This window comes from Cynocephalus volans, chromosome 13, assembly GCF_027409185.1.
Source record: "Cynocephalus volans isolate mCynVol1 chromosome 13, mCynVol1.pri, whole genome shotgun sequence".
NCBI classification, from domain to species: Eukaryota; Metazoa; Chordata; class Mammalia; order Dermoptera; family Cynocephalidae; genus Cynocephalus; species Cynocephalus volans.
Genome location: NC_084472.1, coordinates 42038952 through 42056464, shown reverse-complemented (window position 1 = coordinate 42056464; position 17513 = coordinate 42038952). Strand labels below are relative to the sequence as shown.

General features: G+C 47.9%; 1 protein-coding gene across 10 annotated transcripts in view; it reads left to right on the top strand.

The window, feature by feature from the left end:
- The window catches only part of ST8SIA5 (ST8 alpha-N-acetyl-neuraminide alpha-2,8-sialyltransferase 5), an 88253-nt gene that overhangs the window by 33802 nt on the left and 36938 nt on the right, over positions 1–17513 (top strand). For 8 of the 10 annotated variants that reach the window (XM_063077525.1, XM_063077524.1, XM_063077530.1 and 5 more), the window contains one exon: positions 11651–11743. The exons of the other annotated variants lie outside the window; for them this stretch is intronic. In XM_063077525.1, the coding sequence (XP_062933595.1) occupies positions 11651–11743 (93 nt within the window). The remainder of the gene's footprint in view (positions 1–11650; positions 11744–17513) is intronic. 10 annotated transcript variants of the gene reach the window in all.

The following is a 17513-nucleotide window of genomic DNA, read 5'->3' as shown; positions in this document are numbered from 1 at the left end:
TTCCACGAAGGGGCAAGACTTGGCTTGGATCTTGACAGTGATGCCAACAGCCAGGTGTCACTGGGGGCGGGCAGTGTGCTGGGCACCTTACATGTATTATTGCATTTAATCCTCACCCTCAAACCTTTGAGGTGGGTACTATCATTGCCCCCATTTTACAGATGAGGAGATTGAGTCACCGAAAGGCTAGGTCACTTCTGGGTGGTGGGTGGTGGAGCTGGAGCACACCCCGTATGCTGTGACTCGGGGGTCCCAGCACTGGTGGGAGGTGTTAGAGGGATTCTTCTTTCTGGGCTACGGACAGCTCATCCAAGGTTGAGCGAGATCTCCTCCCCTCTCCTCTGCAAGTCCTGTCATACCTTGTGTTCCCACCGTAATAAGAAGGCCGTATTAAGTTGGTCTTTTCTGTGCATATACCCTCCCATGTTGTTGTCAAAGCTGCAGGTTGGCCTCAGATGATCTCTAGGATCTCTCATCTCCCCCTCCCCATCTCCTTCCCACTTTATATCTTCTCTGTCTGCTGCCCTCCCCTCCCCCACTGTGCTTAATGCTTTCCTGATTGTTATCCCTGGAAAAAGCTTCCTTCCACCTGCCCCTGGGGATTCTGCATTTCCAGGAGGAGCCCTTGGGGGTGATGTAATCCCACATTTCATAGTGGGGTTTCAGGTGTGGTGATGATGTTGCAGGGGGGCAGCAGTGGGGCCGCACTCCTGTAGGTGCAGCTGGTTTAGCTCAAGCCTTTCTGGTCAATTTTCACTTCTGCAGAAAAAGAAAAAATAAAAATAAAAAAAGAAGGACTGTGCTCTTGGGCTCCATCTAGCTGGGAAGAGTTTGGAGAGTGAGGTTTGGCACTGTTCTGGCTGGCCGGCTGCTGGAAAGATGAAAAAGAAAAACAAAAATGGCAGCTTCCCCTCTGCTCCCGCTCACCTGGTGTGGGCCTCTCGTGGCCTGACCGCCGCCAGGCTGCAGGCAGATGAGGCTGCTGGTGGAGGTGGGGTTGACGGTGCCGGGAGACTCCTCAGGTGGTAGCCCCCATGAGCTCCCTGGCCCCTGAGCTTTGTGGTTCTTAATTGAGTCTCAATTGAGTATTCTGGGCTAATAACTGCTTACATGAACTTTTCTGTTTCTCAGTTTCCTCATCTGTAAAACTGGGGTCATTAACCCAATCCTCAGGTTGACACAAAGGAGGTCACGTGCTCCATAGACAGCTGAGGGCCCCAAGGTTCACCTCCTGTAGGCCCCTGCCTGGAAGTGGAGCGAGGACATCTCTCCCACCTTGCTCAGTCATTGCAGGTGTCCCCTGAGTGGGCCTCCTGGGCAGAGCCCAGCCCCAGTTTTGCCCCTGACTCCCAGCATTGACCTAGCAGGTAGAATTCCCTTTCTGGGCCTTGTCTCCTTCTCTGTAAAGAGAGGAGGCTGCATCAGATAGCCACCAGCACCTGTCAGGGCCTCACCCCGTCCTCTCTCCAGGTCAGCTCCCCTACACCGTGCTTCCTCCTTCAGCTGCCTCAGCCATCTGCCTCCTCTCCGGCCTCACCACTGCAGTGCTTCCTGTCTCCCGGACTGTCATTTTATACCAGTCACTTGGCAAAGGCAGGAGGCCACAGGAAGGAGAGAGAATGGAAAGAAATGGAGATTGAAAAGAAAAGGGGGCTGGGGTGGGGCTGGGTGGGCCAAGCATCCACCTGATAGTTGGATTAGGGGACACTCTTCAGGATAAGGCACCCAAAAGCTCTTCCAGCTTTCCACTCCATGTAGCCACACGTAGCCCCAAATCCTCCCTGATCGATAGCTGCCAAGAGCACGCTGGGATAGCGGGTGGTGGGGCTCACAAAGCCTGCAAAGAGGCTGTCCCCCACGTGGTTGGCCTCCGTGTTAGAACTTGCTTCTCGTGCTGAGTGTAAACCTCCCCTCCCTGACACTCAACTAGCACTCTTAGGCTTGCCTTTTGGAACTTGCAGAGCACTTAAGTCTGTCCCTTCTTCTTCCAGCTGTCCCTTTAGATGTCAGAAGACTTCCCATTCTCTCCACCTCCCCTGGGACTCACTCAGCTCTCCTTCTCACTGAGACATCCATGGGCACCATCTCCATCATCTCCCACTTCCAATCTTGTTTCAACCCACGCCATGGGGCGTCTGTCTCCCACTCCCTCAGTCTGTTCTTGTCAAGCTTACTGATGACCTGCTAGTTGCTAGATCAGTGGTCCCTTCTCCATCTTCCTCTTCCTGGATCCCCACTGGCATTGGATGGAGTCGACTCTTCCATCCTGGATGCACTCTCTTTTTAGCTTCTGTGTCCCTGGGCTCCATGTTGGGTTTTCCTCCCACCCGCTCACCTTCCTTTTCAGCCTCTCTGCCCCATCTCCTCTGCTGCCATGTGAATGTGGGAGCTGACCTCAGGCCCATCCTCAGCCCTCTCCTTTACTCTGTCTGCTCTCTCTCCCTAAGACCTCATCAAGTTCTTCGTCCTTTGACTCTGGAATGTGTATCTGTAGCCCGAACCTCTGCACTGGGCCTCAGATGTGCATATCTGACTGCCTACATCTTAGCTCCTCTTGGATGTCTGAGGGTCCCAGCAAACTCAACACAGCCAAAGAAACTTCTCATTCACACTCAAACCTCTTCATCTCCCTGCCCCCTTAAATGGCCGCACTAGATGTTCAAGCTAAAGTCTTAGAAGTCACCGCCAATTTCTCTCTTCCACTTGCTAAGTCTCAGCCGTCAGTATGCCTGCTGGTTGCACCCCTAAACTCTTTCTTGCATCTGTCTCCTTTTCCCCACCTCCTTTGCCACCACTTGTCACAGTCCACCATCTTCTCTGTCTGCAGTGGTTTCCTCTCTCTCCCTTTGCAATCCATCCTCCCCACAGCAGCAGAGTGAACTTTTAAATCAGATTGTGTTGTTCCCTGCTTAGCTATGCTGCTGAGTCCCCATCATATGGGTGGCCCACAAGGCCCTACTTGGCCTGGCACTGCCCACCCCTCTTACCCCCACCACCCTCTCTGCCCCAGCCACTTGTCTGCTGCTGTCCTTGCAGCTCGCCAGCTCTGTCTGTCATCAGAGCATTTGTATGTACTTGCTGTTTCTTCACTGGAAAGTTCTTCCTGCACATCTGCAGAGGGCTCCATCCCTTTGTTCATGTCCCTGTCCAGAGGGCCCTTCCTTGACCTCCCATCTCCCCTCCAGGCATCCTGCAATCCCCTATCCTGCTTTCTTTCTTTTTTTTTTAGAGCTCATCACTATTTGGTTCTATGTTGAATACGTGTATTTTATTGTCTGCCCTCATTGAAGCGCCATGGCAGCGAGGATTTTGTCAGCCTCGTTAATCACTGTATTCTGACCTAAAACAGTACCTGGCACATAGTAGAGGACCAGTAAATCTAAATGAGAAAAGAGAAGAGCCCTCCCCACCCACTGAGGGGTACAGACTGTCATGTGGTGTTGCGTGTAGTTCGGTGTAATAAGGGCTGTGTGGGAGGCGTGCCCAGGGCTGCGGCACAGCGAAGAGAGGGCGGGGAAGGCAGACAAAGGAAGCGACACCCGGCTGACCTCTGATGGATGAGGAGGTAGAACTAGGAAGACACAGCGAAGAAGAGTATTCCAGATAGAAAGACTAATCCAGGTGAAACAGGAAGACTGAATCATGTCCCTGGCACTGGGATGGAGAAGAAGACAATTAAGGAAGTAGAGTGGCAAGACTTGGTAGAAGGTGAAGGAAGAGACAACCAGGATGCAGCTCTTGGCCCGGGCACTGGGGCAATGATGGTCAAAGCCCACCAGGAGCAGTAGGGACACTGACCAACGCCAGTGTAAACACTTTGATTCCATCCCTAAGCCAGAGTTCCAGGCTGTTGAGCTGAACTTTACAAAGATGAGCTTTTCAGGGCTCCCTGGTCTGGCCTGGAAAATAAGGTCACTGCATGTGTGCTCTTGCAGGGAATGTGCTAGACATTAGATCTGGGGCCCTGCACAACTGCTGGTTGGGGGAAGGAGGAGAAAACTCAGCAACTGACCCCCCAGTCCCTACCCCATGCCAGGAATGACGCTCCAGGCTGGGCACAAGGTGCACTCTTGGAGCAGATTAACCACAGAAGTATCAAGGGTTGCACTCAAAACAGTAGGCTTTTAGCTTTCAGTTCTGATGTCTAAAAACAGCTCTGGTGATTTCTCGGGACAGATGAGGAAACCATGGCCCAGAGAAGGCAGGTGAAGTTCAAGGCTGCCGAGCAGGGCCATGGTCCAGCCCAAGGTCTGGGCCACATCTCCAGGGCCATGGTGTTATCACCTCCTGGCAGTTGTGACCTGTGGTTGTGAGCAGCCAAGCCCCTCTTGCCTCTCTCTGTACCTATTTGGGAAGACACTCTAGTACTTTGAATTGTCAAGCTGCAGTTTTCAGACTCTGATTTCTGTGCATTTGCTCTGATGGGTAGTGTGCTGTCTCTAGACAGCAGCCGTTCTGGCTCTAGAAACAGCGCTAAGCTCACTGAAGGGCTGTCGCCTTGGGGAAGGGGAGAGGCTGCTTACTGAGAAAACCCCCAGAGAACCATGGCTGTCAGAAGGAGGGATGAGGACTACACTGAAGGGATTAAGACCATGGGTTCTGGGCTCTCACAAGCCTGAGGTTCCTTTTCCAGAACCACCATTTACCAGCTGGATGACCTTGGGCAAGTTACATTACCCTTTGCAGCCTGAGTTTTAGGTATAATATGGAGAAATAATACTTGCATGATAGGGCTCTTGGGATGATTAAACAAGGCAAAGTTAAAGGGTCTGGTACCAGGCTGCCACATACAGTTGTGCAGGGTGGGCACTGCACAAAGATACTCATTCTAGGACCCAAGTGGGGTTGAAATCCAGCTTGCTCTCAGTCAGCCAACCATGTGCCTGGCATGTGACTTAATTTATCTGGAGAAAAAGGTGCTTTTCCGTAATTTGCACAGACGTGCCAAATGGACTATTGGTGTTTCTACCTAGTGTGGAATAAATATACCACTTTGTGGTTCTCTGAGACTATGCACCAGCCTTGACAGAAGTCTAAGGTTCAGATTGCTGAGCTGGAGCAGCTTTTCTGCTCCCTAGGGCTGGTGGAGGCCTAACAGGTGTGTTCTTGCATGAAGCAGGGACCTCTCTGGGCTCCTAGTCTCTTGAATGCCATCAGTACCTGGGGGTCGGGAGTGTTCAATAGAAAGCTGAATGCATGGACCTCATCTTTTACCAGCCATTAATTGCTGGGGCCAGAGTATTGTGGCCCCTAAGGAAGATGACATGGCCCTGGAGAATATCTGGGAAGGGGCCAGGCCAACAGGGGAGGCCTGTGTGGGGCAGGCTCGTGGAGAAAGGTTGGTAGAAATTACAGAGCAGGCTCTCTGCAGGCTACCTCCTGGGCATGCTGAAATGAGGACTCCTCAGTGTGCAGAGCTGGAGCCCAGGTCTGGGAAGGAGGAGGGGAACTTACATTTGGGACCTCCACAGCCACCTCTTTTGGCCTCTCACTTAGTAGAGGCTATCACCTGCTGATTAGGCAGCCAGGGCTGCCAAGCCCTCCCCACCACAGAGCTTGAGGGCACAGAGATGGGGCAGGATGGTGCAGCCTGGTGCCAGCATCGAGCTGGCTGCCGGAAGCTAGGAGGCATCTGAGAGGAGCTGGGCTCCTGATAGGACGGCTCGGACTATTTATACCTGTGAGATGGTCACATGTGATGCCAGGGTCCCCTCCTTTTTAAGCTGGGTAGGGATAGTCTTTCCAGAAATGAAAGAAGAGACAGTGACTAACTCACCTTGAGAGGTTAATGGAGGTTAAGAAGGTTAGAGAAGCTGCTTCTCTCAATTTTTAGCAGATTAAGGGGAAAATTGAGATATTTGGAGCGAGGTCCATGACTTAAAAGGGTATTTATTAGTGATTTCCAATAACAGAAGAATCATAACTCCATTACAGAAAACTTATAAAAATGCAAAAAAAGTATTTTAAAAATCCTTCATAACCCCATTATTCCAAGAAACCCCTATTAATATTTTGTTATAGTTCTTCCCTTTTCCCATGCATTTGCATGCGTGTGTATAATTCTTTTTGGAGATCATAGTTTTGTAACTTGCATTTTTCGCTTAACATTATCATGTGTGCATATTTCCATGTCATTGCACAGAAACATGTAAGTATCATTTTTGACATCTTCATAATGTCTGTGACCAGACCCAACAGGGATTTTCATGGCTTCCTCTAGCATGTAGTCCTTGGGCGTCCCATCAGAAGTGGAATCTAAGGGTGACCCAATGTGTCAGTGATTCTCAAAATCTTATTTCCTCAAGCCAGTCATCTTCAGAGACAGAGTTGGAGCAGTACAGCCCCCCAAAGCAAAGCCCAGGTAGGACAGAAAAGCAAGCAAGGGCTATTAGCTCCATTTTCTAGATGGGAAAACTGAGGCTTTAGACCCAGGCATGGATTAGTTTTGCCTGAGGTACCAGGGTACTTGGGATTTGTTTTAATCAATTTAGTAAGACATGCAGGTATAGAAATGGCTGTCATGAAGGAAGAAGTTTTTATACTCACAGATCCCTAGAAACAGGAGGCATAGCACGCCATACAAGGCCACATGGGGGAGCACCAGGGTCAGTCAGGAAGGAGAGGGAGCATGGGGCAGATGTGGGCAAGAGCCTTTATTGTGGTTTCCACGAGCAGGAACTGGCGAGGCAGGGTTTGCAGGCTTAGGATTGGTAGTGTGAATAATTTTAGTGGGCTCTGAGGCGTGGGGCTGTCCCTAGGTGCATGGTACCTGGCCCTGGGGTGATTAGGGCAGGGGACTAGTGGCCCAGAGTGTGGGAGTTGGGCAGAGGAAGTGATCTAGGGCATGGGTTCTGGATTGGTGGGTTTGCATATGAAAGGTGTACTCACAGGCTGGTCATTTACCATCTCTAGGAATTGGCTGTCCCTGGGAGGGGCAGTCCCTCCAGGGTTGGCAAGGCCCTATGTGTCAAAGCATCACAAACACATGGTTAACACATGGAGTCTGCAGCAGAGATGAGGTGATCAAGGACATCCCCATGTCCAAGCAGAACTTAGTGTGGGCTTTATCCACAGGATGGCAGAGGGAAAGAGAAGTTTAGTAATCACAGCAGAAGGAGGATGTCACCAATGCTGATGGTGGGAAACTTCCTAAGTTACTCATCCCTGGCTTAGCTCTGCCATCAGCCAGCTGAGGACTGTAAGCAAGTATCTGACTGCCTGGGTCTCCCTGGACAGAAGGAGCAAGTCTGACTCTGGACAGGAGGAAATGTACATTTCTCGGACACTCCCTGTGTGCTAGTGTTTTCCCTGAAATCCTCTTCGATGTCTCATCTCAACGCTGACACACATGGACTGCATTGTTTTTACTGATTTTACAGATGAGGAAACTAAGGCTCAGAGAAGTGACAGACCTAAGGTGGCTTTCTCAGTCCGTGCAGGCTGCTATAACAAAATGCTATCCATACACTGGGTGGCTTGAAACAACAGAAATTTATTTCTCACAGATCTGGAGACTGGACATCCAAGATCAAGGCAGATTTGGTATCACGTGAGGGCCCACTTCCTGGCTCATAGACAACACCCTCTCTCTGTGTCCTCACATGGTGGAAAGGGCCAGGGCTCTCTCTTGGCCTATTTTATAAGGGCACTAATTCCATTCCTGAGGGTTCTTCCCCCTCCTCTCCCGAAGGCCCCATCTCCTAATACCATCGCCTTGGAGGTTCAGATTTCAACATATGAATTTTGGGGGGACACAAACATTAAGAACACAATAGTGGCTAATGAGGGGCAAATGGATGTAAACCCAGTTCTGAAAGCCTCTCCACCTAAAAGCCACCAAGCAAACAGCACAAGTCCATTTGGAATCATTATACTACCTAGTTCAGCATATGAGGAATGTTGGGGTTTCAGGAGAAATGGGGACCAAGTGGAGGCTGAAGAAAGCAAGGCAGGATGGCTTTGTGGAGGAAATGGAAGGGCCGTCTGATTGGAGGGCAATGTGGCCCTACTTCAAACAGATTGTCATCACGGCAACATGGATGAGCTTGGAGGATATTATGTTAAGTAAAGTGAGCCAGGAACAGAAAGAGAAATACTGTATGTTCTCACTCAAATGAGAAAGCTAAGAAAGTTGGTCACATAAAAGTAGAGAGTAGCATGGTGGTTACCAGAGGCTGGAAAGTATAGGGGGAGGGGGATAGTGAGAGGGTGGTTAATGGACACAAAAGTACAGCCAGATAGGAGGAGTAAGTTCTAGTGTTCTGTAGCACTGTACGGTGACTCTAATTAACAACAATTTACTATATAGTTTCAATTAGCTAGAAGAGAGGATTTTGAATGTTTCCAACATGAAGAAATGATAAATGTTTGAGGTAATGAAAAATAATCAGTGGTTGCCAGAATTTCAGGGGATGAGGGTGGGAAAAAGGGAGGGAGGGAGGGATGAACAGGTGGAGGACAGAGGATTTTTAGGGCAGCACAACTATTCTGTTTGATACTGTAATGGTGAATACATGACATTATGCATTAGGCAAAACTGTACAATCAAAAGAACTGTACAATCCAAAGAGGGAGCCCTAATATAAAATTAAGTTAATAATAATCTATCAATATTCATTCATAATTGTAACAAATGTACCACACTAATGTACATGTTAATAACAGGAGAGACTGTGTATGTGGGTGGGAGAAGGTATGAGAACTATTGGTACCTTCTGCTCAGTTTCTCTGTAAAACTACTATAAAAATAAAGAAAAAAAAAAAAAAAAAAAGAGGAGGAAAAAGAGACCCAGAGAGGGGAAGTGATTTACCCAAAGTCACACAGCTGGTTTATAGCCATATCCGAGACGTGTGGGCAAGTCTCCCAACTCCCTGAGAACTCTAGGACAATCTCCTCCTAATTATCTCCCGTGTCATTTAAATGTGGAGCTTTTCTTACTAGCAGCCTGTAACCATGGCTTTACTTGACTTAGTGGATTCCAAAAGGTTCAGTGACACTGACTGTTGTTGCAAATGATAATCTTTGTGATAAGATACCAGACCTCACTTACTGTTGTATGACTGGAAAACTACCTGAGTTAGAGCCAAGGTGTAGACTTTTTTTCTGTGGCCCCAGCCTGACTCTTTGTTCTTAGTTGCAGGTAACAGAATTCATTTTAGCTAGTTAAAGCAGAAACAGATTTATTAAGGGCACAACGAGCTCAGAATCATTGGGAAAGTTAAAGACATGACCGAGCTTCCAAGAAATGACTGAGCTTCCAGGAATGCCTCCCCAAACTGCATTGTGAGAAGGGGACACTGAGAAAGCTGCTGCCTCTGATATAATCAGAAAGGTGCTGCCCCTACTGCTGTTTCCAAGAGTCATGCAACCCCTGCCACATCCTGTACCAGCAAAACCATGCCCTGAGCCTTGCCATTCTCCTCCTGTAACAGCGCTGAATGTCTCATGGAAATGCTTCTGATTGGTTGAACCTAAATTGCATCCCCCTAGGTGCAAAGGGGTCTGGGAAATGTCGTGTTTAGCTTTCCTGCCTCTGTTGTACAGCAGGCATAGAGATAACAAAGACATAGTTTCTGTGTTTGAGATGCTTGCAGTTTGGAAGGGGAGACTATTATGATACAGTGTTATGTGCTCTAATTAAGAGAGTGTACCGAGGGACTCCAGGGATGGGGGTCAGAAAAGGCTTTCCAGAAGTGCAGTTGAGCAGGGTACTGAAGGAGCAGTATGAGTTTGCCAGGTGAGAAAGACAGAGGAAGAAGTTCAAAAACACAAAAGAAATAGAAAAATATGGGTTTGATAATTCAAGGAACCTCAATACCTAATTCTTATTAACTCTGCCTAAATTCTTTTATGACATGAGAACAAAGAGCCAATTTATTTTGTAAGTAGGAGCCAATTTGTAAAATGTTTAATATTTAACAATATTATTTAAACTTATTTAAAGGAGGAGGTGGAGTAGGGTTTAGGGAGAAATTGGTAAAGGGCCACCAAAAATGTTTACATTGTTGAATGATAAAATTTAAAAAATAAATGAAAACAAACAAAAATTATTAAAGTATGAGATTATATTATTTAAAAATTAACAATTAAATTACATTAAAATTAAGAACACTTATTTATAAATATAATTTTTAAAGTATTAAATATGAAATTATATTTAAAATTATTTAAAATACAAATATTTTAGAAAGCCAATGTATGGGGTAAATGTTTTAGGATTTCCAAAGCAGCACGTACATAGATCTGTACACATCAGGGTCAGGGTGCGTGTGAAATGACGGCTTCTGGGGGCCGGGCAAGTTTCTGGGAAGAGCTGGAGGGAGGCCCGTATCTTCAGTTCTGGCTCACAGAGCCCAGCAACAGCCCTGGCCCTCTCTCCCACTTCCGATTGTCAAGGGCTACCTGTTGCAAGGCAACTGGCCTCACGTTTAGAGTGGCTTAGCCCTGCAGGTTTCTTGCTCGTGGTGTGGAAGCTGTCCTGGGATCCAGATGTCCCCATTCCGTCTACTCCAACTTCTGAACAAACTCCAGAAAAAGAGAGGCCATGAGGAGAGGGTTTACCTGGCCTCTGCCTCAGGAGGCATCTCCTCACCCGCCACCCCAGCTGTGGGAAGCAAGGGGACATCAGCTGTCCTTGTAGCTAAGTAGGGGCAAGGGCTGCCTTGAGTCAGTGCCCAGGTGCGCATCCCAGCTCTGCCACCTACCAGCTGTGTGGCTCGGGACAAGTCAGTTAACTCCCAGAGCCTGTTCAGGACGCTTGTGATGATCACTTTCCTCATAGGTTAGTTAGAAAGATTAAAAGTGAATGCATCCATCCACACCAAATGCTCGGCCTGGCACTTGGCCCATGGTAAGGGCTCAGTAAGTGTTGGCTGCAATTGGTATTGTTATTCTGCATGAAGCTCTCAGAGGGACCCTGAGGTGACATGCCTGTAGCCAGCTAGTGCTGGAAAGGGCATGGGCTCCTTTATAGTCAGACCTAGCCCAAGCCCCAGTCCTGTCCTACACTGACAGTGTGACCTGGAGCTGCCTGGTCAGCCTCAGCTTTCTCAGCTGCCAAATGGGGAGAAAGAAACGTCAGTCTCAGCTACATCAATGTGAGCATGAGGATCAGGTGGGCTGATGAAAGTGGAAATGCTTTGTAAGGGAAAAAGCTGTAGAAATCTCAGCTGTGCTTGTGGCTGCCGTTGTAGGACTATTTCCCAAGAGGAGGAGAAAGGAGAAAGGGCAGGAAAGGGCAGGCCTGGCTGGAATCTGCAGTCTCACTGCCTGACTCCCAGTGCTGTCTGCTCGATGACTCTGACCTCTCCGCTTCCTCTGTGCACGGAGCATCCCCACTCCTTCCCCTCTCTTTCACAGCCACAGAACCAAACTGCTTCTGAATTTCTCTGCTGAAATGGGTTCCTGCTCCTGTAAATGATTACACTCCCAGGGCAGTGGGGTGCTGCAAATAATTGGCCACCCAGTGATCAAGCCAGAAGGCCCCAGTGGTCTGCCTGGAGTCCCCCATCATGTCATCTGCTGTGGTGGGGTTGGTTTGCTTTACTTATTGGGCTAGGACAGACACCCCTCCCCTGCAACAAGAGTCTGGCAGGTCCTGGGAAACCTGGCCTGCTTCTCTGTGTAATCTCTGTCCCTATTGGTTCCCAGGTACTTTGAATTTTACGAGGGGCCTTTTGAATATAACTCCACAAGATGCCTGGAGCTGAGGCATGAAATACTGGAAGTGAAGGTGCTGTCCATGTGAGTGTGGCCAGGGCTGGGTGGTGGGTGCACGGTGCCTGTGGAGGTGGGGAGGGGAAGGGTGAGGGATGGCAAGGGTGGAAGGAAACAGGAAACACATGGTAGTTCTCAATATGGCAAAAATTAGGTCTCTTTCTCCAAGGCCACTGGTATTTGGAAAGCCCTGAGGTGCTGGAGCACAGTGATGATTGTGCCTGTTTTATGACAAATGGCCAAGTTTGCAAGGTCACCTCTGGTGACTTGGGTGTTTAAATCCCTGGTTTAATTACCAGTCTCCTTGATTATCATCGCTGGACTCCTCTTGTATAGAAATCAAAGAGGGCACAGGAGTGTCTTACCTGAAATTCAGTACTTTGCACCATGGGGTTATAAGTGTTGCCCTCTTGCTATCGCCTTTTAAAATTTTAATTTCATTAAAATATTTGATTTTTAAATTATTTAAATGATACAAAATTCAAGTGACATAGAGGTATATAGTAAAAAGCCCCCTTCTCACAGCCACCGAGTTCTCCTCTCCAGCGGCAGCCAATGTGTCCTTGTGCCTCCTTCCAAGAGTCTGCACATGAGCAAGCGTCTGTGTACGGAGATTCTTTAAAGTTTTTTTTACACAAATGGTAAAAGAACCATGCTCCTCTCTCCCCTCTCAACAATGCATCACCTGTGGCTCTTCTGCAACCTACTGGAGGAAAAGCGCATTAAATGCTGAACATTTGAGTGTGCATGTGCCCACCTGAGTTTTCCTTCCCTCATAAAACTGCCATGAATTCAGCAAACCCATTTAGAGGAATTTATGTTGTGTTAATCATGACAGAATCTTTATTTATTGGGAAACAATTATATCTGGATGTGAGAAAAAATGTGTTTATTCAGGGGCAGGCAATGTTGGACACTCATATGTACCCATGGGCTCCCTGACATGACCCTAGGGACCCCTGCCCTTGGCCCGCAGGAAGTAGTCATTGCTCCTTTAGCCATGTGACACTATTCCAGGTCATGGGAAGAGCATGGGCCTTCGGGTAGAAAGACCTGAGATCCAGAGCCAACTCTGGGCCTTACCAGTTCTGAATCTTCATGCAAGTTACTTAACCTCCCTGAGCCACTATTATCTATCTTTTAAGGGTTGCTGTAGGCTAGCTGAAATAATATGTGTGACAGTAGATAGCCCAGCAGTCTGTGTGCATAATGGCACACGTAATAGGTGCCCAATAAATGTTAATATCCATCTCACTCTTTCCTTCCCACCTCTTTCTTTCCTTTCTGGAACCAGCAGCAGCAGCTTTTCTGGGCTGTCATGCACAGCCACCATAAGCTTAGCAGCTACTGGAAAGCTCCAAGGGTGGGACCAGATGTCCAGCTGGCATTAGCTGCATTGTTTGTGGTCTCTGGACCCTCTCTAGAGATGAACATGGGAGGCAGCTCACCTCCCGTCAACCCCACTCAGGCCTGGGCTGAGCACACTCCCACTCTCATGGAGCTCACAGCCCATTGGGGGAAACAGACACTAATAACTTCCCCAAGTAGACAAGGGAATTTGACCTAGGCTGGGGTGGGGAGGGAGTTGTCAGGCAAGGCTTCCCTGAGGAAGGGGCAGGAGCTCAGGTCTGAAGGGTGATAGGCATTAACTAGGCCAGGATGATTCCAGGTGGAAGGAACAGATTGTACAAAGGCCCTGTGCCAGCCGGGAGCCCGCTGTGTCCCAGGGTTTGAAGGATTGGGGCAGCTTGAATGCCGGCATGAGAGGGAGAGGCGCAGGCTGTGTTGCTAGAGGGGCAGGCAGGACCAGGCTGTGTGGGGCCTTGCAGTGCAGACCCAGGTTTGGATTTAATCTTTATCCAAGCTCCAGGGAAACCCATGGGAAGGGTTTTAAGCAGGGCACGTAGGGAGTGTGACCTGACTGGTGTTTTGATACACTCTGCCCAGGAGTTTTGATTTAAGGGTAGAGATGGCTGCCAGACCATATGCTCATAATCAGAAAGTCTGTATCTTTTCTCAGAATTCAGAGATTTCAGGCCCTTACATGTTTTGCTCTGCAAATCCAGAGCACTTTGGTTGAGAGCATACCTCAGAGTTTTAAAAGAGTAAATAGCTAATTTTTTTAAATTATAAAATATACAGAGTTTCTTCACGGTTACTGCAAGGTGCGGACGGGAAGATCTGAGAAAGCCCACAGACTGGTCATCCTTCTGTGTAACTTCACGTCTCTCTACCTATATATTTTCTATACGTTGCTGTTAATCCCTGTATCAGTTTGCTAGGGCTGCATTAACAAAGTACCACAGATTGGGTGGCTTAACCAACAGAGCTTTGTTTTTCCACAATTCTGGAGGCTAGAAGTTTAAGATCAAGGCAGGGTTGGTTTCCTCTGCGTCCTCTTTCCTTGGCTTGCCTATGGCCATCTTTTCACTGTGTCTTCACATGGTTGCCCCTAGGTCTGTGTCTTGTCTGTGTCCTAATTGCCTCTTCTTATAAGGACACCAGTCAGATTGGATTGGGGTCCACCCTAATGACCTCATTTTAACTTTATTACCTCTTTAAAGACCCTCTCTCCAAATCCAGTCACATTCTGAGGTACTTGGGGTTAGTATTTTAACATATGAATTTTGGGGAGACACAATTCAGCCCATAACAGTCCCTATCACAGCTTTCATTTAGGGCCAGATTAGAAATTACTCAGGCCCTTTGTTTTGAGCCTAAAACACAGACATTGTGAGCTATGATGGGCAACTTCATATTTCCCTGTGATCTGTGCCCACCCTTGTCCCTTGTCATGGACTCTTGTTGGTGGTGTTTGGGCCTCTCCAAATTTGGCTTTAGTTCTCATCTCTGACTTTGGGGTGCCCTCTCTGGTCCCCAAGGGCTGGGCTCGAGGGCTGAGCAGCCATCCCTGTTGGTGACCTCTAGCCTAGCTGGGCTTTGCATCACTTGTCTCCTCCGTGGCAGTGGCCCTGTCTGTGGTCCCCAAGCCCTGGGGGTCTGGGCAGTGGCGGTCCTGGGGGTCTGAAGGGGAAGACAGGCCAAGGCTGTCCATGGGGCATCCACATGTAAGCCTGGGGGATGTTGGGGAGCAGCAATCCTAGTGCCTCCTCTTCTGAGTCCCCAAGCTGGGGGACAGTGACATCCAGGGCTGAAGTCAGAGAGCCTTAGAGGCCGGCCTCTGATCTGAGTGGTTCTGACATCATCTGGGGACCCACAAGTTTGCTGTGCTCCAGCCCAGCGCCATGAGCAGGACTCATGGTGGGACCAACCTGAGTCATCAAGAAAAGGTTCCATCCCCATCTGTGAATGGAGGGGGCTGGACGGATGTACTCATGTAGCTTCAGGCACACACAATATCAACTGGTGTTCTGTCTGAGGAGATAAGGAGGTGTGTGATTCATCTGGGAACAATTCTGGTCCAAAATTGCCCAAGTCAATGGTAAAAATCAGTCAGCCAGAAAATTCCCACATGGAAAATGCCTCACTCCCTGACAGTGTCAGATACATGAAGAATTACTCTATGATGATTTGCTCTGAAAACATGTCCCTAATTCTTGTTAAAATTAGTTATGTTTGATTTCAGTCATTCTAGAACCTCTTTATTTTTAAATAAAAATCTTCTGTTGTTGCCTGTGCCCATACCAAGATGGGGGGTTGTACTTGGGATCACCCAGGCCAGCCTTTCCTGCCACACTGTCCCATCTTTCTGGGGCTAAGACTGAGAGAGAATCTGGGAGCCAAGACCAGCTGGGAATATGCTGCTCTCTGGGCTGGAAGGCCCCTTTTTGCCCTGCGAATCTGAGTTCTACTGTAACGATCACATGTCTGTGTCTTCTGCCAGGTGGGGGCTCCTTGAGGGCCAGGACCTGGGCTCAGGATACACTTGTTCAATGAATGAGTGGACAGAGGAAGTGGTGAGACCCGGGTACAAACAGAGGAGGCTGTGGAAGAAAAGGGGGAGAAAGAAAAAGGATAAAGAGACGATCGTTCTCATCTCATTATTATCACCATCTCTTGCACATGGATAATCAAGCAGATCCCAAAAGCTTCAAATAATGAAAAGCTACAGTCCCTTGCCCCATGCCTCTTCACCCTGGCCTGACTCCTGTTCTCAGCTGTTTCTCCTAGTAACTACCTCCACACCTCCCCGTAACACATGCGTGCTGCTGTTTCTCCACTTACCTCTTCTCACGGTGTTCCTGAAATCCTGCACTGGTGGGCAAGGATTCTACTTTCTTCCACCATGCCCAGCCCCCTCCCCACATTTCCCAATTGAGGGGTATTGCTATTTCTAGTTCTTCTATCTATAGACTACCTAAGTGATCTATTTCTTGTTCTACCAAATATAGAGAGCATCTCTAGATCCTGCACTTTGTAAGATGAGGCTGTTAAAATTCCCCTACTTTTCAGTTCTCCCCTCCAGCCTATGGCTTCAGTCATCCATGAATTTACTTTTAAAATGTCAAGGCTGATAACATTTATATTCTATTTGTAACCATAACAAGGCTTTTTTGTTTCCTGAATTTCTCTAGTGGTTGACTCTAAAATATGAAGATCAGCAAATTGTGTTTTTCATTATTGGGACAAAGTGGATATTGTTCACTGAAGGCCAGGACGGCACCATGATTCCATCTCCTTTCTTGTACATTTTTTTCTTTTTTTCTGGAGCTTCCATCCATCTTTCCCTCATGTACTTTTGTCTCTATTATGTGCTTTTTTTTTTTTTTAACTACTTTTGTCTCTATTATGTGCTTTTTTTTTTTAACTTCCTGTCAACATATCAATCAGGCATTTCCCCAGGGTTTCCCTTCATCCTCTTGCTCCAGCTTGGACAAGCTGCTCTCTTGGTGGGTCATGTGGCTGTTGTCCTGGCACTTCCCTTCTCTGCCTTCTTAGGTTGGTTTCACCTTTGTGTAGAACTTGTAGCTTCTTCTTTCTGCTTTTTTCCTTCCTTTTACTTTCACCCCTCCTCAAGTAAATTCCCAAGAATTGATGGGTGGCGTTACCAAAGCCGAATCTGGCTGCCCACCACCAAACAGAAACAAATGACTCAAAAGTCAAATGTTGGTGAAAAAGGAAGGCAGGACCAGTAACCTGAAGGCGATGGTAGGTAATCCATCTCCAAAGCACAGATTTACTGAGGGGTTTTTAAGGAGGAGGTTGAGCGAATGGAATATGGGGAGATTTAGTAGGCAATCAGCTTCTTTCCAAAGCTCTGGTTGGCAGCTTCTGTTGCTTCGTAGCTGGGCCTGCAATTCATTTTTGGTGCCCAAGGTCAGGTTCCAAACACCTGGTTTTGATCACTTCTTGGACCTCTGCAAGCCTCAAAGAAGAACTGTTAGTTTTACAAGGTACTGATTAGCTTTCAACAGCATTGTTTTTCTATTCAGCAAGCAAGGTAAGAAAGTCAGGGGACTGGAAGAAAGAGAGGGGGGACAAAACCTGTCTTTTACATTTTTCCTAAAGCCCAGGCAATTTTAGGCTTTGGCCCTGCTCACTCCAACAGTGGGAGGTAAGGTTTTGAGTCCTTCTGTGTCTAAATGACTTAATTCTTCCCTTTTACTTGATTATTTGTTTGGTGGGTTGTTGGATTGCTGGTTTGATGGTTGTTGGACTGTTAGTTTGGTGGATTGTTGGATTGTTCATTTGGTGAGTTGGTATTTTAGGTGAAAATCCTTTTCCCTCAGGATGTGGAAGACCTTCTCCACCATCATCTAGTATCCAGTTACATGAGAACAGTGAGGATGGTTGTTTCTTTGGAGGTGGTCTGTTTGGGTTTTTGTCCCCCCACTCT